Raw genomic sequence first — 27,241 nt, 5'->3', positions numbered from 1 at the left:
GCTTATATTTCATACAGCATAAAATAAACTGTAAAATGCACCACTAAAGGCGCAGTTTGTTTGTTAAACCCTCCCAGTGGCCTAGTGTGTAACCCCAAACTCCTGAATTCCTTTCCCCAAAAGACCTTCAATAAGAGTTATGTTTTTAATTCCAAAATGAACTGTCTAATATGTACCTTTACTTATTTGTCCATTATATATGCTATTTTAATTGTCTGGACACATTTTAAAGTGCAAGTCCTGATGTTTAAAAAATGTCAAGAATATTTTTAAGCATATATGTGCAGTTTCACAGTTTAGATTAAATAACTTAAAATATTGAATTACTAGGCTATTTAATGAATTCATATCAGCTATATTTACTACAGGGGAGGGAACTTCTGTAAAATGTTTTTGCCTCTAGTTTTATAAATCAGTCGCTGACTATTGTGTTTCCAGAACTATGTATTTGGCAGATTTTGATGAGACAGTGCAAAAAATTAACTATTTCCTGTCTTTTCCCTGAGTAGCATATGCAACTGTAGAATGGTAGAGAGTTCAATTTTTTAGCATGTAAGCTGTCTTTCCCAAAGTGTGATCTCATCTTGGAATTCCTCAATGACTATCCAGGTTGCTATATTTTACCTGTTTTAACTGAAGTATTTTAAACCAAATGATTTTTTAAATATATTTGGCATTGTAACTATTACCCTTAAGAAAAAAAATTCGCGATCTTCCACCTGTTTAGATCGTAAACAGATGTATTTGGAAATATTTTGAGTCTCGTTTATTGAGAGCATCATTAATTTGATGCTTTAAACAAAGAAAACTCAGTAATGTTCCTTATTCTAAAGCCATCTAAAAATAATTCATGTAAGCAAACTCAAACTGCCATTTAAAATAAGACTGCTATGTAAATAATAAATTATTTCTTTCTGTCTGTAGATTACATTTTAAAATTGATAAAATCTATTTTTTTTTTTTTTTTTTTTTAACTCTAGAAGTCACTGTTAATGGTTCCAATGATGCAATGTGTGATGAATATTAACTGTTTAATTCTGTTAGATTTCTGTGTGTTTGAGTATCTATCACTTTCATTTTCATGATTTACTAATTTTTATGCTATAGTTATTATTGTAACATTTATCGTAATTACTTCGTGATACAGGAAGAAGATTTAAGAAATACAATAGAAGAAAGTGCAAGATTGCAGCGTGCATTTGAGAAATATTTTGATTTGGTTCTTTTGAATACAAATTTTGATAAAACATATGAACAGCTGAAAGAAGCTATAGAATCTCTATCAACAGAGCCTCAGTGGGTTCCAATATCTTGGGTTTATTAAGCCCTTGCTCTCTTTTTTGAGTAAATATGTTTTATATCAAGATTACTGAAATCAATTCTAGTTTTTCAAATGAGAGATCTGTTTTTAAAGCTGTTCTTTCACATATTTGTTGCATTATCTTTTGTAAATTAACATGAATCCACATTGTTAATTATACCAGAAAAGTAAAAATGCTGTCTATAAAGAATAAAAAAGTATCTTCATTAATGGAAAGGAATGCTTAATACAGTTCTACAGCAGATCTTGAAAAATGTGCTTGACGTTTTGCATGCTAATTCATGTTTGTCTTCCATATTTCTGTAAAAATTCATTCCTCATAATAAATTACTTGTTTGTTGATAAAAATGTATCAAAAAGCACCAAAAGTTTTTATGTATGAAATAAAATTTCTTTCAATAAAATGCAGTTCATTTTGATAGATGAAAAATAATGAAATCATGAGTTTTGTAGGTTTCACCCTGTTTATTTTGCATGTTTAGTTGAAATTTATAAAAAATTTTAATTATTTGAGAGTTTATTTTAATAATTACATTGTAAATATAAGGAAATACTTATCATTCTGAGTGAAGTAATCTATTAATGTTGTACATAAAATATGTTCTATAGTATATATTGTCACATGAAAGAAAGTTATATGTCATGCATATTTTCCATGCTAGTTGATTATGCAGTTGGGCATAAAAGTTGCATTACATATTTCTAAAAACACTGCCAGTCTGAATTTCTATACAAAGTGTGGCAAAATGAGTTTCAGGGCTTCAGTTGTAATGTAAACTTAACGGCTAAAATTTATTAGTAAGTAGTTTTGAAAGAATTACACCAGGACAGCAATATTATAATTGTTTTGTGACTAGATTTGAAACAGTTGTTCTGAATAATAAAATTTCAAATAGAATTCTCAGAACATTAAGTTAGAATGGAAGTCTGTGTTTAAGAGGAGGGAAAATCCCATTCCCGTGAAAAAAATATATTTAGTATTGATAATAAATAATTCTAAATTTTTTTATGCGTGAAATTATGAGATAAGCAGTATAGTAAGTGAAACAAAAGTATGCAGGGTGTTTGAGAATATTTTTTCAAATACAACCAAAAATTGTTTGCATGTTGAGGAATGCGAAGCAAAGTTTTTTAAAATAGCCTTTTATTATGAACATGTCAAAGGATTCCTTCTGGTTCTACTTTTTTAGCAAGTTTCTTTCTAGAACTTTTAACTGTAGAAAGTATACAACTTTTATTTGTAGAAGGCTGATGAACATTATTACATCATAACTGATAGAAATAGCCATAACATTTATTCAAACCACCACATAATATTCATTTGCCTATAGACATACATAGGCAAATACATGTCATTTCCCTATGTATGTCTTACATAGTCAATTGATGTGCTGCAAATGGCAAACGTCTGTGCCAATGTATGAGAATGTTTGACCCCACGTCAAGTAACTGCAGTACCTGAATTTGAGGACAGAGGAAGACATTTACATCAGAAAACCAGCTTGGTTGAATGGAAACTGTCAAATTTAGGGGTAGGAATTAACATTTATTCCTATCAAATTAAATATTAGTGAATAATAATTATTTTCATCTTTTTTTAAAAGCGTTAGGGAATTATCATCTTCATCTTTATTGCCATTATCCTGCCTCTTTCCACATTAAAGTATTATCTTACTGTCTTCACCTAAAAGGTTGCATTATTTTATTCTGATAAATAAAACCTTGAGTCACGTTATTTATTTACGTGTACTTAGGGAGATTACTGATTACGTCTGGTCATAAAAAATATGACTAACTTTTCATTTTAGGAGTTTTTAAAAGTAGAACTGGCATCAAAGATAGGAAGAGAAGCAAAGTAATTAGCTTTTTGTTGGTCTGATTGTCAGGCTAAAAGAAAGTTTTACGTCTAAGAATATGCTTCATTAATAGCAGTTCTTTATCATACATTTGACTAATAGTTTAGGAAGCAATCTGATAGTGTTTTAAGGGAACATATAAGAGGTTAAAAAATTTATAAAAGAAAATGCTGCTTTCTAGTATTCACATAAGCATCTCATATATATGTAAATATATACATATTATATACATGTGTCTTTTCTATTTGTATATATATATATATATATATATATATATATCTTTTCTATTTTCATACAGACATGTAATATAAGGCAGCTATTTTTAAAATAACGCATTATATCCTAGTTGAGCTTTTATTAAACATTCAGAATTTTGAGCATTATTTTAAAATCATCTTTCTGTGGTATTTAGGCAAACCTACACTAATAAGGAAATCTTAATTATCTAATAACAACAGTTTACACTTGCAGCTTTTTTCTTCATGTGTACACAAATGCATGCATGCATAGTTTCAAGAAATGATTTATAGAAGAGTTGAGGCATTAGTTAATCTCATGCTAGTCATCTTGTTGAGATATTTTATTTCTACTCTTTATTTGCAATGCTGTAGTCCTGGAGCTTACTACCACTTTGTAGGTGCTTCTGTTAGTTATGTTTGACAGAATGCTGGAGATTTCTAGCACAGAGTATCAAATTTGAGAAATGTCTTATTTTTGTTAACATTATTAAGCTGAATTTGAATATTCATTAAGCAGTTATGGCTTTACACCATGCTTTTATATGTGTCAAAGCAGATTGGCAGTGCAGTCTTATTTTCCAGTCATTGTTATTAATTGAATAAATTTATTTGAAATATAAATGATTTAGAAACTAGATATTAGTTTTAAAAGATGTCCTACTTGACCATCTATTTTTTAATTGAGAACTTTATAAGCAGAATTTTTAAATTTTTGACAATCACAATTTAGCATTCCATTTTGTTTGCGCTTTAACTCCATATATTTATATTCATAATGTTTTTATAGTGTATTGAATATTAGTTGAACAGTTCTAAGTTGTTACTGTTTGCTGATGTTAATATTAAATCTGGTGCTTAAATGACTATGTAATGTTATCAAAATAATTTATATCATTTCATTGTGTTTACAGATACACTGCAATGTTATTCTCACTCCCAATTTTATTGGCAGCATATTTTTCAATTAGTTAGAATTAGATTGTTTTTTTAAATATTTATATATTTATAATTTTATCAGATATCAACATTGTTAATTTGTTGCACTTATTTTGTTGAATTTGGTGATGGAATTTTTCTGAACTTGTTATACTTGTAGGTTGTATTTTTATGATATGAAGATATGATTTTTAAAAATAGTTGAATAATTATTTATGGGGAAACAAGTTTTCACTGTCCTCTTTTTTTCAAGGTAGCTTTTCATATTTCAAGTGCTGAAACTGATTGTTGACTTCCCCCCCCCCTTGTATATAAGTATTTTTTATATGGATTAATGTGAAATTATTTTATTTGCTCTGTCTTAGCTGTCATGCTTTAAAAAATGTAATTTTGTATTCATAAAATTCTGTGTCTGATGAAAGTAGACGTGTAATTAAAATTTATAATATACAGTTTATTTTTAATTTGTACTTTCATTAGGAGAAGTAAATAAATACAATCTAACCATTCTTAAGTTTTGCTTTTCAGAGTGATTCCAAAAATATGACACTTGCAAAGAAGATATTTTTCTACATGATGTTTTATTTTATCTTTTATATTTTGATCATGCATTGTATTTACGTAGTCATGTGGTATTTGTTAAATCTAGATACCAAACTTCTAACTTCTGAGACAGCCCCAAGTTTTATAAATATATTTTATTTCTATTTTACATCAAATCCTAATTAAAGCGAAATGTTGCATTTTTTCATTCATATTTTGATCATTTATTTTGTTTACTATAAAAAGTGATTTGATAGGCTTAGATTTTTTTTTCTCCTGTGTATTGGTATTTTCATATACTGTTGATTCCTATGCATGATAATGTGCATTCAGTTTTTGAGCAAAGAATGAATTCATTTCAAAGGAAGTAAAATTGTGCTTTTAGAAATTTGTATATGTGTAAACTGTTTGATGAATTTTTATAATTCTCTGACCACATGTGATATAATCTGATTTTTCATAAATATGAATGCAGAAATCCTTTGCTTCCTATAATTAATTCTGCATTCCTTCAAATCCAAAATGCTGCTTCTAATTTAAGTATGCAGTACCAGTATATGGTATTACATTTGTATTACTTTTACTTATAGTGTTTGCAGTTAATAATACCATGATACCGTATATATGCAACATTTTTAAAATAAATATTTGCTGTGGTTGATTTTCCAACAATAAATGTATACTTCACATTCAGTAAATTGTCAGCTATCTGAATGGTTGCTATATTCCTGAACACACAAAGTAATTTTAAAATGCTTGTGTTTCTACAATTTTGATGTCTTTTTAATGAGCTCTTTACAAAAGTTGATGCATTTACCTTGTATTTCTTACCATGAGCATACTTTATTCCTTTGTTTCCCTTTAATATTTAGTGCTGAAAGTAGATTGACTACTTGTTTATTGCAACTCCAAACAAGAAATATTATTTTCCTGCAATTGCTGTAATAATGGCATTAATAGCTATGGCACTACAGAAAATTAAAAATTAATTTTTCTAAAGCTGTCTCTTGCATCTCTTAACACAGTATTTGCTTTCATAGTTGTCATGTATTAATACTAAAACTGAGTGGGTTAGAAAACAGTAACATCAACAAAATGTAATGGAAAAGACTTGCTCATTTAAATAGACAAATACTGAATTCGAAAATCTATGGATTTTGTTTTGTATATTGTATTAATAAATTCAAATTCAGAGTGCTAATGTATTGAAGGTGCTTCTGAATTTCCATCTGACCATCTAAATCCCGAAAAAAAGTATAAAATTTGACACAAATAAATTTGAGGAAAATTAAAAAAATTATAAATTTTTAAATAAATTTAGGAAATAACAGTATTAATAAATTTGAAGAAATAACAGTACTAGTTCATATTTTGCAGTTGATGTTTTAGTTACGCTTTCATTGTCAGTGTAGTATCTTGAAGCTTTTTATTCACTTCTTATTTACATTGAAGAACAATAATTATGTACTAAATTTCAATCTTAAAACATAAAAGTTTCTCTCAGTTACAATCCAAGATTTAGCAGATTTTTGTTTCTATTGAGTGCTATTATTTTAACATTCATTGTAATTTTTTTATTGGTAAACCATATTTAATAAATAGCATGAGTCATTTGAAGGCATACTGTTGTATTTATTCTAAGGATTCATGTTTTTCATGTGAACTTTTCAGTATAATTCCCTACATTAAGTAAATTAAAAACCATTTTTACTAATAAATTTTGTCACTTGGTAAGTTTTTATTTAATTTTTAGTTGGTGAAACAGTATTTATCATGGAAGTATGGGATTGGAGTGAAATTACCAGGATGCATTTGATGAATTGTACTACAGTCTTGATATATGAAGGATATTTCTGATCTGTTTTACATCAGTCATGCCTCATAATTTGTTTTAAATTTTGAAAGTTAACCAAAATTGGTAATCCATAAAGAGGCTCTAAATTTTTCAGGCATTAAGATTGCCTAATGATTGAAGTAAAATGTTAGTGCATAGTATATTGTTAGAGTGAGTCATTTGCTTTCAATTTATTTGTATCTTAAAAGGCTAGTATGAGAATTTTGTGGAACAAATTAGCATTGAAGAACATTAACTTGGAAAAGCAATCAACTGAAAAAAGTATGTAGCTTTGAAAATAGCTGAAGCTTGAATTAACTGAGGTAATTTTAAAACTGAGCAATCGTGGAGGGTTTTTGTTAATATGCAGAAAAGTTTTAAAATTTACATGTATAAGCAACTGAAGCTTTTTTTTTTTTTTTTTTTGAATCAATAAATTTCACCGTCGTTTGCATTATTGGTCACAGCTAAAATTTTGGCATTGGTAATTAATTGGTCAGAAACTAGTAGTGATTTCTATGTGATTAAGAATAATTTTAATTTTATGTTGTGAATTTTAATAGAATTACATGTATTTTTTAGCTTATCCAGAATATAGCGTGTACAGAGAGGTTTGCATTTTGCCAAAACACCTGAATAAAATATTTTGAACATACTGTTTTATGCTTTGTTTTATTTTTAATTGTCTTGATTTACTATGCCAATGACAAAGGATTATTGTAAATTAAAGAATTCCTGGAAATGTACTGCACTTTAAATGAAAATTAATTACTGTCATAGAAGTATTTGCTTTTACTGAAAGCGCGATTTTTATATTTAAGCAAGTAAGAATGTTTGCTGTGAACTTATTTTAAATCAAAATGTTTTAAAATGTGTGTGCATAAAGCTACTCACTGAGTTTTCTAAGCATTTTGTTTTGCTTAAAATTAGCTAAAATTGCTGTAGAACCTTAAAAATAATAATTATGTGTGTTCATTATTTTTAAGAAATACTAATTTTTGAGTAATGAATATTCATCAGTATTGTTTAAAAAATTGATGGAAATAATAGATGTTCATTCGTCACTTAGGAGTGCAGTAAAAACTTGACTATCCGGCATTCAGCTAACTAGAAAGCTTAAGTAACCGGAATACTTTAGAAAAAAATTCAGTAAAAGAGATATTTGTAATGCCATTATAGAGCTTGAAATACTATTAACATGTATACATGGGTGACAATGTCATTTAGCAACAAAAAGTAATTGATAAAGCATGACATTGCAACACAATCTTGAGATGTTCGTTTCAGTTTAATGTGAATTCGATTAATTCTTGCTAAGCCAGTTTAATTTTTGTAAAGAATGTTTTAAATTCTATTTTCCCTAGAATTTTCAAGGGAAAAAAAAAAAGATTAATATTTGTTGCTGCATGAACTGGCGTATTTTCGAGAATCGAAGGCGTCAATAAAAGCCACAATATGTGACTTTGAAAACGAATAAACTGGCACTGTAACGTGAACAATTATAACGAATTTGTATCTTTTAATTACTTAACTAACTAAAGAATGATCTGTTCATTTCAACTTCTGCCACAATGATCAACAACATCTCCACCAAGTTTCATGTTTGGCATGATTTCATAATCAGATCAGAAGTTTAAAGCCTACAAAATACATTGGCTTTTATGTGCGAAATGCAACTTTTTTTAAAAATTTATTATAAGTGTATGATTTTGGTATTCAAGCTGGTAAGAATAATGTGACTGTTGTTTTTCCCTTTTCTGACTTATACTCAGAAAAGTGGTTACTCAGCTATCTGGAATTTGACATTTCTGAAGCTCTCCTGAGTATTCAATATGATCTGAAAAGTTCGAGCTCTATTATGTTATTCAATTAAGTATATATTCTAGTTTAAACTGCAAGTATAATCACATTGTGCATATTATAAGAGACATTTCCAAAGCTCTCGTGAGCATTTAATGTGATCTGAAAAGTTCGAGCTCTATTATGTTATTCAATTAAGTATATATTCTAGTTTAAACTGCAAGTATAATCACATTGTGCATATTATAAGAGAATTGATGTATTGACATGTTTTAGTTAGTTATTTAAAATTATTATGAAACTTATGAAAATATCTTCTTTTTTGGGAGATTAATGGGCCTGCCTGATAAAGGTTGCTTTTAGTGAATTATTTACTAAAGCATGATATGTATTTAAATGTAGATTAATTTCAAGTTTTAAAGACTGATACATATAGAACATATCCCCCCCCCCCCCCGCCAAAGTTCACAGGGAATGAGTGAATTCTTGTTTTCCTCTCAGATTATTTGATGTGATTAATTTATAGCTCAAAAATCCATTCTTTAATTTTGAAAGTATTTCATTGCAAAAAATTTGCTTCTGACTTTTTATATTTGTATATAATTCCAGTCCTTCCATACAACACTTCTTCATTGATATTTTAATTAAATTGTATTATTTGCATTCCATTTATAATCAAATCTTACTGTATTTGGCATATAAAGGGCAATTAGTCACTTTGCTTGTTTTACTATGCCCTCTTGTGATATATTAAATGCAGATTTTTTTATATTATCCTTTTAATTTTTGTAATTAGTTTATCAGAATTGTTTGTCATTTTAATTTAAATTAAATTTTTATATATAGTTTTTATATTTTAGAGGTTCATACATTTTGTATTTAAGTGAATACCTCAGGTTGGATTTTGAGTCATTAAAGTATTGTATTTCATCTTATTTAGAAAAATATGTTTTTGGTAAAATATTTTAAGTGAAATCCTTTGTAGTGTGTACAAATGTTTACAATATCTAAAGCTTGTGTAATACCATATTTTTAAAGATAACTTTTGTATGAAAATATGAATAAACTATTCATAGGCACCTAGCTGTTTTTCTGTCTTTAAATGATAATACCTGCTGCAGACTGCTTTGAAAGCTTGAAAAGGTGAAATTGAATGTCATGTGAATCTGTGTGCTGAGGTATTGCCCAGGTTTTATGCGCTGCTGCAGACTAATTGAGATCATTACTCTTTTTCCATATCTAGGGCTGGTAAACAGTGTATTAATTTTAAATTACTCTTTTTCTTGGGGGGATATTAAATGATATATTTTATTTAAGAGTTGTGTTTTCCATAGTTTTAATGAGGTAAGTTTTAAGCACTGCTTGTTTTCTTTTTCTGTCTTAAGGTATTTGAAAAGAGCCAGATAAGTAAGTTGATAGTCATGGAAAATATATTTGTTCAGTGGATTCTGTTATGACAATTTTCCATTTCACATTGGTACCCTGGCATACTGCATCAGCCAAAACTGAAAATTATTCAAAGCAATATTTAGTGCTTGTTTTTAAATGTCTTGATTCATGCAAAACAAAGCGATCCACAAAAATCTCATATCTTAATTAAAGGACTGCGTCATACATTTGAATGCTAATTACTGTGAAAAACTATTTATACTATGGAGATTCAACTTTTAGATAATTTCAAGAAATACCAAATTAATTTCTCTGTCAGATCTGATGTTAGACACTCCAAGACAGATTTACCAGATTTTTTAACTCAATTTTTACTGAAGTCCTCAAATTTTCTCTTCTCTTACCTGCTTTCCCTGACATGTATATTGTCCCACCCTTATCATTTCTTGGTTTTTCTTCAAGGAGATTCAGTACCATTAATGCAAGGTATATAAGTGATTGATCTGATGGGACATGGAAATTGCTTTCACATGTGTATATATTTTCTGCATCATGTATTGCACCACAAGTGAGTTGACTGTAGTGTAACCTGTTAGTAAGTACTGTTGAGTGACGATTTTAAAATCTCTACGAGTAGTTTAGAAGTTTTGATGCATGTTTATTAACTTTATAGATTTTTAACTGCAGTGATCCAGCATTTTCAGAACTGAAGTGATAATATTCATTCCTGCTTGATGCAGAATTATAATATTACTTCTCCTTGATTTATTTTTAATCAATAAACTTTATTTGTAAAGTACTCATTGCTTGAAACTGCAAATTTTCTCTTTATTTGGCATGTTTTGGTGATCGTTATGTGCTGATAACTGTAATAATAAGAATAAATAAGTCAGCATTACGATATAAGAGCAGAAATATTTAGTTTGATCTGTACTAGAAGGAGAAATAAAAGCATACAATAACTCACTTTCCATTTACAGTTTGGGTGACACTAACTTTATTTCATTTTTATGTTATGCTTTACAATGAAACATTTTAAGTAACAAAACAATATTTATTAAATGTTTAGAAACGAAATGAATGTCTAAACTTTGAGCACTCGGATAATGACAAGCAATTATGTCGTTTGTTGCGCTTATTATGAGTAATTAGATTTAAAAAAGTTTTGAATAATCCGTAAATTCCCAAAACTGCAACCACAATTTCATTGAAAGGTTTCGCACCCAAATACCTCGAGCATAAATCACGAATATAATAATAAGTCTTTCAGTAAAAATGAAACAAGAATGTTCTTAAAAGGAAATAAATTAATTAGAATAATTCCTTCTGAAATATAAACAATGCTACATATTTTAAATTCTTTCAGGATAAACAAACTGCAAGTGCAGTGTATTGACAGCTATATTGTTCATTTGAACAATCAATTTTGAATATTATGAATGTAATGTATATACAAATATATTTGTATTGTCTTATATTCAAACTGGGTTATTTTTCTTTCATAATTAGTGAAATGGAATGAGCACATATCAGCATTAAAGGTTATAAAGAAATAATTATCTTGCATTAACAAAATTTAAAAAAACTGTTCACAAAAGTGTGCTTCTGACAATTAAGTTGCTGTGAAATTTTATGTAATAGTTGATATTTTGTGGTTATAGTAATGCAATAAACTGAAATAAAATGTGCGATTCGGTTGTCTTTAAGATTGATAAAACTGCGCATAAATAGATGAAAATTTAATAATTCACGACTTTGTTTCCTTTTCCTTTGATGAAGTTCATAAGTTAGTTTCTCATGAATCAATTGTGTATACACAGTTAGGTGAAATCGAAATTTTTAGTACAAACTTGCTGTGTTTTAGGTCATTTTATGTTGAACTAGAAGTTAAAATGATATATATAAATGGAATAGAAAGGCTGTCAAGTGACTTGTTTTTGAGCCAAGTATTCTGAGTATACGCTTTCTTTCTCTTGAAATGTAGAGTATAAATATTTCTGAATAAATAATTTTACTTCATCTTGTAAAAAGCCTTTCTATTGCAGTGCATCTTATGCTGGTTTATGCTTTTCGAAAATTTTTATAGGATTTTGCAGTCGGGACAGTCTTTCTGTAAAGTCTGGATTAAAATATTTCATGTAGAATATCCCCCTCTTTTTTTTTTTTTTTTTTTTTTTTTTTTTTTTATGTTTAGTTTATGCCTTATTCTATGCACTAGTAGGTTTCTCCTCTTCTTCCTTTTCATCCTGAAGTTGTCCTGGCAAATCAGAATTCCAAGCCATTCTAGAATGAGGATTAATCGTAGTCCATATTTTCACTGCGTCCGAATTCGAACAGCAAGGCGGCACACTACTACCATCTGGCAGTTCAGCCATGCCCGAATGAAAAGCGATGCATTTAATAATACTTTGCTCTCGATTTCGTATTATCTGACGGCTCCTTGAATAAGCACACCCGATGGCACCTAAAAGAATGATAAAGAACCCCCCACCAAGTATGAGCAGCGATACTTCCCAAACTTTGTCTTCCAGCTTCTCTGTAGTCTGCAGTCCAAAAATTATCATAGTGACACCTACAGTACCCAGAAGCAAGCCTCCCAACAAACATATGGTGGAAGCTGCGTACCAGGCCCATTGTTCTTGCCGCTCACTCATCAGGGGTCTTTCACCTGCAAGGAATTAAAAAAAAAAAACTGAAATACATCGTATTGCTATGTACTATGTGATAACTTGCTTTAAGCTATGACAAATTAAAAGAGCACGGGAAGAAAATATGAAATGTCCAATATGTTAAGCAATTGTATGAAAGCTTAATACAAGCATTAAAATAGACAAAACTAAAGCAACAACTTCCGTTGAGTAATGAAAATTTTCTCTTATTACATTTTACTACCCGGAAGAAGTTCTTAATAAATGACTGAATTTGACATTCAGTGATGGTAGTAACTCAAACTCATTGACAGACGATTCTTAACTAGATCATCTGTCTTAGGATCTACCCTGAACCAGTGCTCAGAAATTTCATGAATATTTTAAAGTAAAATGCAGCATATTTCACTTAAGAGGACAGATGAAAAGCTATAAATTTGGACTATTATTTAGATGTTTAAATGGTCTTTACATATCTCATTCTGAAATTCTGAGAAGAGTTTTAAAAGATATTTATGAAAATTTAAAGATAAAACAAGTATATAAGTAATTTTATACTACTAATGTTTTTAACATACTAATCCATATTTTTCTACTAACTGGAATTTTTAAACACACACTTAAGTATTTATCAAAAACTGACAAAACTGGTGTCTTGAAATTAGAGCAGAATGCAGGAAAAACTTCCCTTAATTTAATGAACCTATTTTAATTTGATAGTCGTAAATATTAAATATATATATATGTATAAATGTTATTCATCACAAATTACGTATTTTAAAACCCTAATTCCAAAAGTAAGAAATATCTTAAGATCCTAAAATCGCAAAAAATAAATTCATGGATGGATATCACTGATTTCTTACTGTAATAAAACTTGCTTGCACGTATATGTTAAATTTTTTCTCGAAGAATGTATAAATTTGAGGAGGAGGGGGGGGGTAATGATTCGTAATCTAAATGTTGCACATTTTTTAAGAACTCAAACTGTCTAATTGTCTTAATATTTTAGCATTCTGTGCCTGCTCTTTTTTTTTTTTTTTTCCTTCTAAATCTTAGTTTTAAGCATTCTATCGGCAGAGTTTAAATTCTTAATTTCTTTTTCGCAAAATTTTAATTCATCTAATTTTCAAGTGCCACTTCCATGTATTTTCCAAGTACGAATCGCATAGCCTATACTTTGTTGAAAAAGATATTTTGGTACTCAGTTCAGTCAGAAAGCGGTTCTTACAGGGAAATAAATTTGAGCATATCAACGAAAAAAATAACAGTATGTGCTATCACTAAAGCAAACAGCAGCATTTAATTATAACAATAGTCGCAATAGCTCCCGAACTTGGTTTTAGATGCTCATTTCTCTAAACAGCTAATAAAGTTTTCGTTGGATTTGTTTAAACCCTTGCAAACATTTTTCAAGAGGTTTCCTGTTAGCAAGATTTTTGAAGGCTGGCACTAGTGCAGGGACAGTGTGTTTGTCTACAGTTTTAAATGCGTAATAATCCTCTTTATCGAAGCAAAAGATGTATAAAATACATACTTTTATAATCAGCAGATTTGAAGTAAAAATCGATTTTTTGAAGGTGTTTAATGTCTGCTTAAGGTTTTTTTGCAATAATTTGTCAGTGGCGGCCTGTGTATTCTTCTATACGTACGATGGCTAATTTAAGATGTGTTCTGGTTTTGTGGACTCTATACGTACAATGGCTAATTTAAGATGTGTTCTGGTTCTGTGGACTGCACTGCGTGTTTCATTCATCCAGTATTCAGTATATCCTAAAATAACTTTCAGTGTGTTCATATTAATTATGCATTTAAATAATTGTTCTCTTCCTATAAAATACTTGACATCATCACGACTTTTTTTTACAAGCATAGCATTCAGTATGGCCCTTCTGGACCTACCGATTAAATATTCGCCCGTCAGTCCTGACAACACGAGTAGCAATGTCGTTTTCTCCTTCTTACAAGAGGCATAACACCACCTTTACACAAACAATCAACGCTCAAATGCAATTTCCAGATGAGAAACCTGCTCTGAAGTTTTCCTACTTGTAAACAACGTAGATGGCATTACTTACATTTGCTTTGTATGCATGGGTTAGAACAGCGGTTTTCAACATTTTGACTAACGTCTACCATCTAAACAAAAACTGAAAAAACTTTAGCACCACGACTACATTGTAAAATTACAATGATTATTTTTCAGTTTCTCAATAGAAATATTAAAAAAAGATATATTTTGCCATAAAAATAATTAGATTAAAAATTGGTTATAATTTTAATTACCAAAGGTAAAGTTATACTACTTAATTCTAAAATTTAGCGCGAAATTTGGGCCTGTTTAATAGAGATCAATTTCTTTACGTCTGGTCTTATTCCACTTAGTTTAAACTGTAAATTAGAATCAACTTTTAATTTTGTTTTGTATTTATTTTTCAAATATAACATGGAAGAAAATCTTTGTTCACACAAACAGGTTCTGCGAAAAGGCAATACAAATTTAATAGCTTTATTTGAAATACCATTAAATTCTTTTTTTTTTTTTTTTTTTTTTTTTTGTTTCAGCCAAAAGTTAACAAGTGTGTTATATTTTAAATCGTCAGATATATTTTGATCATAGGAAATTTCGATCAATTGTTCTTTTTCTTCACGAGATAAAATTTCAGGTACATTTGATCAAAATGGATTTCTGATCCAATTTTCTTTTTCCTCGGGAAAATACATGTTGAAATAATTTATCAATGAAAAATAATGATTTTTAATATAGGATACAAATTCTTCTTTTATTTTCAAATTATTATCAGAAAACTTTCTAACAGTGGTAAAAATCTTAACGCTTCGCTACGGAGCCGTCCGTCATTTGTTCCGTAACTCCGTAGGTTCCGCTGCGGAGCCCGATGTTTTTAGCATGATTAGGCTTAAGATGTTACGGAATCGTCGGCATTGGCAATTGTTATCTGTAGTTAAAACGTGCTCAGTCTCGCTACTGTTACGATTGAAACATTATTTGACCCATTTTATGGTTAGCAACATGGAGAAAAATAATTATTGTGATGAGAATATAGAGTTGAGTGATAGTGAAGATGTGTTTGATTTTTCATTGTTAGAAGATATTGTGGAAGACAATGTTGATTAAAATTCTGACACTTAGTAGTGGTTCCGAAATTATATTACCAAAGAGACGACAAATGGTAGTTATTGAAAGTGAAAGCTAAGAGTCGCCGGAAGACCTTAGATGAATAGCGCGATGTCCCGGAAGAATTAGATATTCCGGATAGACATTTTAATGTATCACCAAAGGTCATTGGACCACAAATTCCTACAAATATTGTACAGCCGACACAATATTTCAAATTATTTTTCACAAACGAATTGGTAAATGAAATTATATATAAAAAAAAAAAAAAAAAACCAACAATTACGCAGAAAATGTTCTAAAGAATAAAGAAATATCTAGTAATTCTATTTGGAAAACGTGGCGTGCGATGGAAGAGGATGAATTTTGTGCTTTTATTGGAGTTATTATCAAAATATGGGTACGATACCCTTGACGAATATGCAGAAGTATTGGTCAGTTAAGGAGAATAGTCACATCTCTTTATTTGGTAAAATATTTACAAGAAAGAGATTTATGCAGATATTCTGGATGCTGCATTCCGCTGCGAAAATGTGCCGGAGTTGCTGGTAGGCAATGGTACAAAAACGTGCGGAGCGCTAAGGGTTAAAATATTATTATCCAAATCTTTGATAATTAGCTCGAGATTTTCCATCACTGCATTTATTTTATCTCTAATGGTAAACAAATTAACACTTTGTCTTTGTAATCCTGAACTTAATTCATTTAACTTTCCAAAAGTATCAGTTAAATATGCTAAACGCGCCAACCATAATTCACTAAATAAACATTTTATAAACATTTTTACAATTTCAAATTTTGAATCACAGAGGAAAATTTGAATTTCTGATAGAAGTTCAAAAAGATGATTTAAAACTTTGCCTCTAGATAATCATCTTACTTAGGAATGCAACAAAAGCCTTTCATGTTCACTGCCCATCTCTTGGCATAACATAGTAAATATTCTTGAATTTAAAGCTTGGCTTTTAATAAAATTGACAATGTTCACAACTTGATTCAAAACGATTTTCGGGGATTGTTTTCGCTACTAAAGCTTCACAATGAATGGAGCAGTGAATAAATTTAGTTTTAGGTGTGACTTTCTTTATTTCGGAAATAACATGGGAATGTTTTCCTATTAAATCCTCCGTCACAGCATACGGCAATGCACTTATTCCAAGGAATATCTTTCTCAGACATAAAACTGTCAGTTACTTTGAAAATTACATTTGCAATTCCTCTATCATGAAGAGATTCACAAAATGAATAGTCTTCGGCTTTTTACTTCTCTTTTTTGAAATGCATATAAACTAATAACGGAATAAAGTTCATTATATCAGAACTCTCATCCAACTGCAATGCAAAATACTCACTGTGTTTTATTTTTGGAATAAGAGTCTCTTTTATGGAATGTGTTATTTCATTAATTCGTTGACTTAATATATCATTTGATAAGGGAATATTATTAAGTTCATTAGCCGGTTTTTCGTTGAACAATGTTAAAAAGATATCTTTAGCTGCTGGTAATATAAGCTTTTCTTGAACTGTGTGAGCCTACCAAATCTTGGTAATTCTTAGGCTTAGTAGGTAACTAGCTTCCAAAGCTTTTTCACTTTAACAAAACATTTCATTCCTTGTTTACTATTTTTGAACTCCGATAATTTCCTCTTAAAAATGTTCTTCAGATTTATCCTTCAAGTTGGCATGCATGGATTCAAGATGTCTTTAAAGAACCGATGATTTCATACTTTGATTGGATAATGGTTGACCGCAAACAACACATTGAGGTTGATGGTCCATTCCAGGTAAACCCAAATGATAAATAACTTTATTATATTTTCTATAAACAATTTTTCTTTTCTTTTCAATATTTAGTGCTAGTAGATTTTCCTGGATCCATCACCTGTGAATCATCACTTTTCCGCTCAGTCAATCCTAACCATTTTTCTGTTTTTAAAATCTAGGTTTGTCTTATCATTTTTTCACAAATATTTAAATTCACAATATATTACGAGATCTTTAAAAAAAAAAAAAACTACAATATTCAAAAATCGCTGAGAAAAGTAAGGAACACAAAGCAACAAGAAGACAAAACACCTACTGTTATGAGACTGCAAATCGAAAAAAAGAAAAAAAAAGGGGCTAATAAATCGGTTACCTCTAAAAGAATTAATGAGATACTATTATTTTTTTTAATAGGAACTTATTTTTATTTCCTATTAAATACAACATCCATTTATATTACTCCTTTGAAAAACATCATTTATGATAAATTTTGTTATGTCTGTGGCTAAAATAATATTTGTGAAAATAAAAACTGATTATTTTGCTAGAGTCTGTGATAGGCAGTTGACCTTGAACAAAGCTCAGATCGCATAAATTTGCGAGTGTTTTGGAGAAAATGTAAGCAGGATGTTGGGCTATTTAATTTTTGAATTTGATAGTTAAAAATACTTTTTTTCTTGCGTACCACCAGTGGTATGCGTACCAGCGGTTGAGAATCATTTGTAAATGCCAGCTTTGCTGCATGCCAGTTTGCTGCATGTCGCCTATATAAGGTAGCAATTTTAATAGCCACTAGTGTGTTAAAAAGCTTTGCTGAAGGCGTTAAGGATTATTGGTGATCGTGCTGTAAAACCGTTGTTTTGTGGTAGTTCGATCTGCATTTAAATTCAGCTGCATGGAAATTTTCATGGTTTATCCCACATGTAACGTATGTATGATCTAATTTCCTTAAGGGGACTCATACACCTTAAAACCCAATAAGATGTTCGAATAGTTGACTGTTGCAAGAATAGGGATAACTTATTTATTTTAAAAGCAATTACTACCAACTTTTTACAGCTGACTACATAATATAGCTGCTTTCTGAAATAGTAATCAGGAAGTTTGTGTTGCCACAAATATTTTTATAATTTAATCTGCTTTGTGACAACATTTTTCGTCATGTTTCCAACTTGGGCGCACAGTTTAAAACATTCTGTTTCATAATTTAATTCCATATTTAATATATAGCTTTTATAACATTTGGAAACTACTGTGAACCTAAAATTCTAAAAATTTCATGTTCAATTTTTATTTCATTTTGAGTTGAGTTTATAAAGTGTATTTTATTAACAAAATTTTTAATGTTTTCATCCATAAAATTTTTCAATATTAGAATATTTTTCAGATTGTTGGTTCAGTTCGAAAGTAGTGCCCATATAAAGAATTCTATCCATTTCCAAGTATGTATCATTAGCCATTTTTAAAATATCATGCGCGCAAAGTGGAAACATGGCGAAATATTTTGTCACAAAGAGGATGAAATTACAAAAATATTTGTGGCAACACAAACTTTCTGGTTACTAGTTTCTAAAGCAGCTATATTGTGTAGTCAGCTGTAAAAAGTTGGAAGTAATTGCTTTTCAAATAAATAAAATATCCCAATTCTTGCAACAGTCACCTATTCGAAGATCATGAAGGGTTTAAGGTGTATGAGTCCCCTTTTAAAGAAGCTTTCTGAGAAGGAGTCTTTTTCTTTCGGTAGAGTCCCTCGTTGCCAGCTTGGGTAAATTTTACATTTTATGTTTTATCGTCATCCTCAAAATCACTGCATTTTTTATTGTTCTCTTTATTTATGCCACTAATGATTTCATCATCACTCAGAACTTGAAATTTTGCTTCGCTGTTTTCTACATTTATCGGTTTAGACACGTGATGCATTTATCCTTTGAAATATATCAACAAAGTAAGCTTTGCTTTCGTCAACTCATGTAAATCACGTATTTTATCCCAGTGCGGAATAGGAAGGCCGCTAAATGACCCATTACTGATATGAAAGGGTAAAAGAAGTATCACTGATAGAACGCGAATGTTAAGTGATTTTCACTGTTATTTTTTCTAATGTTATTACATGCTTCCCAATTATTTCTTTAGCCGGCTTTATTGACACAGACCCTGGTTCGTATAGAGGTTCTACTGCAATAAAAAAATGTGGAGATAGGACGGAACCTTATAAAAATTTCAGTTTTCATGAAATTTATTTTTTATTCTTAGAAATGCCGAAACAGGAATATTTACGTAATTAAAAACAGTTTTGTAGTTTGTAAAAGTATATGTTTGCGATCAGTGGTTGCGAAAATAAAGGTCTGCATAAGAGTTTTTGTGGACGCGGTTTGTGTGTGTGTGTGTGTGCGTGCGTATGTGTAGTGTATAGATACATACATACACACGCACATATATATATATCTAGAGAGAGAGAGAGACCCATAAATTTGAGGTCAATAACAAAATGCAATTAATTTTCCCATACTGCCGATAAAGTTAATGTTAAGCAGATCATCTATGATATCCCTCTTTTTAAGTTCCAAAGAGTAATGTATGTAAAATATTCCGTAAAGACGTACCAAGGAAGAACGATGGAAGACGAAATGCGTGCGTTTATTCCATATAAATTCATCTATTAAATGACACCTCTGAATCATTTAGTTGATGAATTAATCAGCTAAATGTGTCAATTTATTTGATTTTTTTTTAAGTCTAAAACAATTCACTTCATAATTATTGCAGTGGTACTTATGGGAGCATGTAGTGCAAGCCACCAGTCAGTTATTTAAGGTGTCCATACATCTTTTAAACCTGACTTAAGGCCATCATTGATTTAAGGAAACACCAGCGGCCGAGCGGTAACGTCGCTGAACACTGGTAGTTCGGTCCGAGGTTCGAATCCCGCGAACGGGCTAGCTCCATGGGTGTTTTCGTGATTTTCCCCATGTGTAACGTGTATACGAGCCAGTTTCCCTTAAAAAGTCCTCCACGAAGGTATCCCTACCTTAAGGCAGATAGCCCTCGAGTGCTTTACCGTAATCTAATAAACCAAACTAAACCATTGACTTAAGTCTTACGCACACCCTTAAAATATGGGATCTCATCAAAATGTACACTGACGAGCCAAAACATTACAAGCATTCGCACATTTTTCAATGAACTCGTTTGGATGACAAGGAGGGCACGTGATGAAGTGGGACTGGTCTTTAACTGCTGCTGGAGAAGGTAAGGAATCATTCTTGCACTTACTTTTGCTAGTGATGAGGAAGGCTGCTGATCTAAGCGAATTTGATAGAGGGCAGATTGTAATGCCCCGAAGACTCGGGACGAGTATTTCCGAAACTGCACGACTGATAGGTTGTTCACAATCTGCCGTTGTTAGTATTTATGCAAAGTGGATAAATGGCGGTGATACTAGCAGTAGATGCCAAAGTGTTGGACGTCCATGCGTCATAAAAAAAAGGACGTCGGAGGCTGTTCCTTTTGGTTCAGCAAAATCGGCACCAGACAGTAGTTCATCCGACAACCCAATACAGTGCAGGTCCAAGTGCAGGTGTTTCGGAACACGCAGTTCAGCGGACACTGTTGAATATGGAACTGCGCAGCAGACGTCCCATTCGTGTGCCTTTGTTGAACAAGCGTCAATGTCAAGTACACCTACAGTGATCCGGGAGCATCGGGACTGAACCATAAATAAGTAGAAGGCAGTTGCCTGGTCGGATAGATCATGATTTCTCATTCATCACGTCGAAGGTTGTGCCAGGGTACGCCGTCTTCCAGACGAACAGTTGCTACCCCCTGTACAACAGGTTATAAGGTATTTCTCCCGCTTTCCTAGCGTGCTCTCGTGATGTAGTGGTCAGCACACTGAGCCGGTATGTAAGAGGTCCGTGGTTCGATTCCTGGCGAAGGCGATTGCTAATTTTTCATCTCTCCGTCTTTTCCAATTAACCTAATGTCTCTACAGTGGCGCCCGAACTAAAAGGGTTTTGGATGAGGATTCTCCACACCCAGGATTTGGTGATTGGGTCCCCTATAAACCCCAGTCGCCCTTTATAAAGGGGAGTATATAAAGTAGTTCTGCTTTCCTAGCATGCCTTCGTGGTGTAGTGGTCAGCACAATGAGCCGGTATTTCAGAGGTCCGTGGTTCGATTCCCGGCAAAGGCAATTGCTAATTTTTCATCTCTCCGGCTTTTCCAATTAACCTTATGTCTCTATAAGGTCATACACAGGCTGAGAGACATTCTCATGGGCAGCTCTGGGACCCTGTTTGTGGTGAAACAGACCATGAAAGCTGCATGAAAGCAGAATCTGAAAATAACTGCGGACCAGTTGCACCTTGTAACGAACCTGCATTTTTCCATGGCGGCCCGAAGAGCTAACACAAAGCATCCGGTGGTTCAGTTTTTCTAATGCTTTTTATTATCCGTTATATTTACATATTTACAACTGTCCTATTTTTAGGCGGACTACCTTCACAGAAATCATATTGCCTAATTAAACGATATTTCGTTTCTACTTACTTTCATTGCGCTACTGCCAAGCAGCGCTCTCTACTTCTCTCTTTACAACACTCCTCACCTGTGAACTCAAAGTTCACACAAACCGAAAATAAACCAGTATTTCTAAATCAAACACAACATTTGAATACTATATAAACTACATCAAATTACAAATAACAATTAAGTAACGTTTAAACACATTAATCAACTTATAAAGTAATTACTAAATAAGAAACATTATACTAAATCAAAATTCGCAATAATTATATAAACTAAACTACATTTAGCAACAATCAATAAAGATACTCAGAGGATGACATAAGTGCAAACAACAAATTAGATTATTACACAGTCACTCTTTACTACTAATTATGCACTTCAAGGTTGTACAGCAATTGCACTGGTCTCTTTAGATTACCTGTTTGAGTTTTAATGAGACAAGAACGAACCTGACCATCTCTGCCAGGATAAGTTTCTATTATCTTACCTAGTGTCCACAAATTCCTAGGTAAACGGTCGTCATGTACAAGAACTACGTCATTAACATTAAACTGACCAGATACTTTAGTAGGTGGACATAAATTCACAGATCTTAAAGAAAGCAAGTAATCCTTCCTCCACCTATTCCAAAAATGGTTTAACAAGGTTTGTTGATGTTTATACCTTTTGATCAAGGAATGTCTAGACCCAATCAAGTCTTCTCTGCACACTCGTGTAACTGGAAGAGAAAGTAAACGTTTACCAATTAAAAAATGAGCAGGAGTTAGCGGTGAGGGTTCTGAAGGGTCACAGTAGACATACGTTATGGGCCTTGAATTAATTATGGCTTCGATTTCTAAGAAGACTGTTTCTAGCTCATTCAAACAGAGACTAGAACGTCCAACTATTTTTCTTAAACAAGTTTTAATCGTTCTAAAATGCCTTTCCCAGAACCCTCCCCACCATGCTCCTTTTTCCACAATAAACTTCCATGTTATACCGTGGGAAGAAAACAAATTTTGTACAGATGGATGTTGAATACAAATTTTTCGCAACTCGAGATCAGCACATTTGAATGTCTTGGCATTGTCCGAATATATCGTTGAGCACAATCCACGACGAGAAATAAACCTGCGAAACGCAAGCATGAAATTCTCCACACTCATAGAAGGGACAAGTTCTAGATGTAAAGCTCGAGTTGTAGCACATGTAAACAAAAGCAGATAATGTTTATTCTTGCTGTCCTTTGTAAAGAAGGGACCAGCATAATCCAGCCCTGTTACAGAAAATGGAGATGATTGAAGAACACGATCAGGTGGTAAAGGAGCGGTTTCGTTCTAAAATGCCTTTCCCAGAACCCTCCCCACCATGCTCCTTTTTCCACAATAAACTTCCATGTCATACCGTGGGAAGAAAACAAATTTTGTACAGATGGATGTTGAATACAAATTTTTCGCAACTCGAGATCAGCACATTCGAATGTCTTGACATTGTCCGAATATATCGTTGAGCACAATCCACGACGAGAAATAAACCTGCGAAACGCAAGCATGAAATTCTCCACACTCATAGAAGGGACAAGTTCTAGATGTAAAGCTCGAGTTGTAGCACATGTAAACAAAAGCAGATAATGTTTATTCTTGCTGTCCTTTGTAAAGAAGGGACCAGCATAATCCAGCCCTGTTACAGAAAATGGAGATGATTGAAGAACACGATCAGGTGGTAAAGGAGCGGTTTCCTGTGTACCGGCACGCACCTCGTATCGTTTACACAAAAAGCACTTACTTAACGTAGACTTGACGAATTGGCGTCCTTTTATGATCCAAAACTTTTTTTCTAATATCGGCTAAAGTAACTTCGACTCCAGCATGAAACAATTTGTTATGAGACTCAAAAATTACTAGTTCACTGTATCTATCTTTATAAGGTAACAGCCATGGGTGTTTTTCTTCGAAAGCAAAGTCTGAGAGTTGAAGTCTGCCCTTTAACCGCAGAAGTCCATGGGTATCCAATTCTGGGTTAAGTGAATAAATCGACGATGTCTTTTCTAAGCATTTTCCACTTGACAGATCTAGAATCTCTTTCGCAAAGTATTTTCGCTGTGTAACTTTTACCCAATAGAGCTCAGCTCGCGAAATCTCAACAGAGCTTAATGGACCTTTGACTTTCACAGAATTTTGTTTTATATTGTTGGTAAACCGCATAACATATGCCGTAATTCGATACACTTTCAGCAGCCTGCTGAATCGCGTTAACTCTAGTAATGCCGAAGATTCTACATCTTCAACAGAAACATGAAGAGATGTTTGCATCCTTGCTTCGTTCTGAACGCTCTCCTCGTCGATGTTGATCTGTTGATTTACTGGCCAAACACTTTCAGGTTGAGAAAGCCAGCTAGGTCCCTGTAACCAAAGGGAACTTCTCACAAGGTTAAAGGCATTTTCTCCTCGAGATAAAAGGTCAGCAGGGTTTTCACTCCCACTGCAGTGAAACCAGCATTCAGGATCCGCGAGTGACTGAATCTCAGAAACTCGGTTTGATACAAAGGGTTTCCAGTTTCTTGCACATCCCTTTAGTTATTTGGCTATCACTCCAAAGAAACTTTTGATGACACAGTTCAGGAAACAGCTTTGTCAAATACATAGACAATTTGGCGCCTACTAAAGCAGCCATCAACTCCAAACGAGGTAGAGTCATAGTCTTGAGTGGAGCTACGCGACCTTTCGCTGTAATGAAACTGGTGCAAATAATATTTTTTGAATCAAGGTATCTAAAGTATGCTACTGCGCCGTACGCTTTAGGGCTAGCGTCAGCAAATACATGAAGGCTAACATTAGATTTTTCACTACTACCAAAATATTTTCTCGGAAGAGAAAAATCCTCCAACGCCTTTAATTCAGCTTGCCAGCGACTCCAGTTCTTAATTATTTCTAATGGAAGGGTACCATCCCAGTCCACACCTAATGTCCAAATTTTTTGTAACAGAAGTTTCATTTTCATCACAAAGGGTTGAAATACACCAATTGGATCCTAAACTTTGGCCACCATTTGGAGAATAGTCCTTTTTGTGGCCTCAGCACTGTCATGGGATAAATTTCCTAAAAATTCGCAATTCAACTTGATCTTATCTGCTTCAGAGTTCCAAATCATGCCCCAAAGTTTTGACCCCTTTAGCTGGTTTTTTGTTATAACCTTTTCCAATCCACCAGGAATTAAGTTCCTCGGAATTTGACCTTAATTTTCTCAAATTAATCTCAGCGTCTTTAAAAATCTTAATCGCGTCTGAGGATAATCGACATGCATCTTCAACAGTGTCTGAACCGTAGTATAAATCGTCTACATATAACGAGGAATCTAACATTTCATAACTTTCTGGATTTGTGCTTTTATATTTTTTAATGTGGAATTTTATCGTCATCGCTAAAATTGCTGGACTACAGCAAAGTCCGAATGGAAGACGTTTAAACCTTAAAATTTTATATTTTCCCTCACTATTCCCGAACCAAAGAAATTTTAAATATTCCCTATCCTTTTCTAAGATTCCTATCATTAAAAAGGCCTTAGCTAAATCTCCGCTGAAAGCAATTTCATATTTCCGGAATTTTAAAATTATGTCCAAAACCACGGGGATCAAACTAGGTCCAATGTCTAAAAAATCATTTAAAAACTTTACACCTTTAGCTCTAGAAGAGCTCGCGTCGTAAACAATCCTACACCTTGTGGTTTCCTTAGGTTTTATTATTTCACTGTGCGGCATGAAATACGATGCCTCCGTTACTTCCTGTGAACACTTCTCAACTATACCCTCCTTCATTTGCTCTTCAATTACGAATTTATACTGCTGATAAATCTCAGGATTTCTAATAAGTCTATTTTTAAGACTTTCAAATTGTCTTAATGCGACTCCGAAATTATTTTCTAACTGCCCTGCTTCCGATTTCCATAATAAACTGACATAGTATCTATTACTTTCTACCCGTATTTCCTTTTCAAAGCTCTGAATCATTTCCCTCACCTCGTTAGAAATCGCTGAGTCATCGGTAAGGCCCATCAAATCTAAAGTCCATAACGATCGCAAAAAATCAGTTACGCAAGAAGAAAGATTGCCGTGTTTTGAGATACTATTTCGCTCTCTTTATTTTGAAGGCCAACTGGGACCCATCCAAACATAGTAGAAATCGCATAAATTTCCTTTCCTAATTGGAATCTTTTTTTCCCCCCTTACCATCTATAATCCACACCTATTAGAATTCCAACGCTTCTTTTACATAAACAAGCGATTCGCAATCCGCACTCATTCATCATTTTTAGTGTTTGTTTTGACGGCGTGGTCATATGCGCAGCCGTAATGGCGTCAGTGACGAGATAGCTGATTTTTATTTTGTTCTTTTGCTTCGCATCCGAAACACAGAATTCGACAACCTTATATGTTTTAGGTATTGCGTATTTCATTCCGAAAGAATAAATAGACAATGTTTCTTCTCCAACAAATTTTAAGTTTAATTTCTTAACTACACTAATATGAACAAAACTTCGTGTAGCACCACAATCGAAAATTAAATTAGTTAACTCTGACTTTCCGTCATAATGAGCTAACAGTGAACAGGTTTGCAATAAAGCATTTTTCTTCAATGATTTATCACAAGGAACAACAGAAAGCGTGTGTTCTTTTGGGGAGTTTTGTGTTTCATCTACTGAATTGTCTCGCGAGCTTTCGCACAATTCTTTTATGTTTCGATCCACAATCGAAAATTAAATTAGTTAACTCTGACTTTCCGTCATAATGAGCTAACAGTGAACAGGTTTGCAATAAAGCATTTTTCTTCAATGATTTATCACAAGGAACAACAGAAAGCGTGTGTTCTTTTGGGGAGTTTTGTGTTTCATCTATTGAATTGTCTCGCGAGCTTTCGCACAATTCTTTTATGTTTCGATTTGAAGCCGTTCGCGCTTTGTTACGATTTGAACTACTCGTACATAGTGACTCATGATGCGACTTAAACCCGCAATTTAAGCAGTTAGTTTTATTTCTACACGATTTCCAAATGTGATATTTTCGAAAACAAATAAAGCATCTATTTTCAGTACGTAACTTACATATTTTTTCTTTAATGCCTTTGTCACAACAAAATGAATTATGGGACTTTTCGCAGAAGATGCATGCACGATTATCAACAGCATTGAAACTGGCAACCGTAGGTACATTTCTGTGAATATTTTTATAATAAGACTTAGCATGTTCGAAACGTGGAAGCAAGGTATTTCTTTT

The 27,241-nt window shown here is 32.2% G+C and overlaps 2 protein-coding genes across 9 annotated transcripts in view; one reads left to right on the top strand and one right to left on the bottom strand.

The window, feature by feature from the left end:
* Nucleotides 1–9,612, top strand: part of vari (MAGUK p55 subfamily member vari) — a 158,525-nt gene extending 148,913 nt beyond the window's left edge. For both annotated transcript variants that reach the window (XM_085808489.1, XM_035375898.2), the window contains one exon: nucleotides 1,148–9,612. In XM_085808489.1, coding sequence (XP_085664615.1) covers nucleotides 1,148–1,324 — 177 coding nt within the window. In that variant the 3' untranslated portion in view covers nucleotides 1,325–9,612. The remainder of the gene's footprint in view (nucleotides 1–1,147) is intronic.
* A 1,286-nt stretch (nucleotides 9,613–10,898) lies between these two features.
* LOC146993412 (uncharacterized) overlaps nucleotides 10,899–27,241 on the bottom strand; it is a 198,171-nt gene continuing 181,828 nt past the window's right edge. For all 7 annotated transcript variants that reach the window (XM_085808495.1, XM_085808490.1, XM_085808492.1 and 4 more), the window contains one exon: nucleotides 10,899–12,586. In XM_085808495.1, the coding sequence (XP_085664621.1) occupies nucleotides 12,126–12,572 (447 nt within the window). In that variant the 5' untranslated portion in view covers nucleotides 12,573–12,586 and the 3' untranslated portion in view covers nucleotides 10,899–12,125. The remainder of the gene's footprint in view (nucleotides 12,587–27,241) is intronic.

Source organism: Stegodyphus dumicola, chromosome X1 (genome assembly GCF_044657685.1).
Source record: "Stegodyphus dumicola isolate Sdum_Otavi_A_Nest chromosome X1, ASM4465768v1".
NCBI lineage: Eukaryota > Metazoa > Arthropoda > Arachnida > Araneae > Eresidae > Stegodyphus > Stegodyphus dumicola.
The sequence above is the reverse complement of the archived record's forward strand: the minus strand, read 5'-3'. Positions and strand labels throughout refer to the sequence as shown.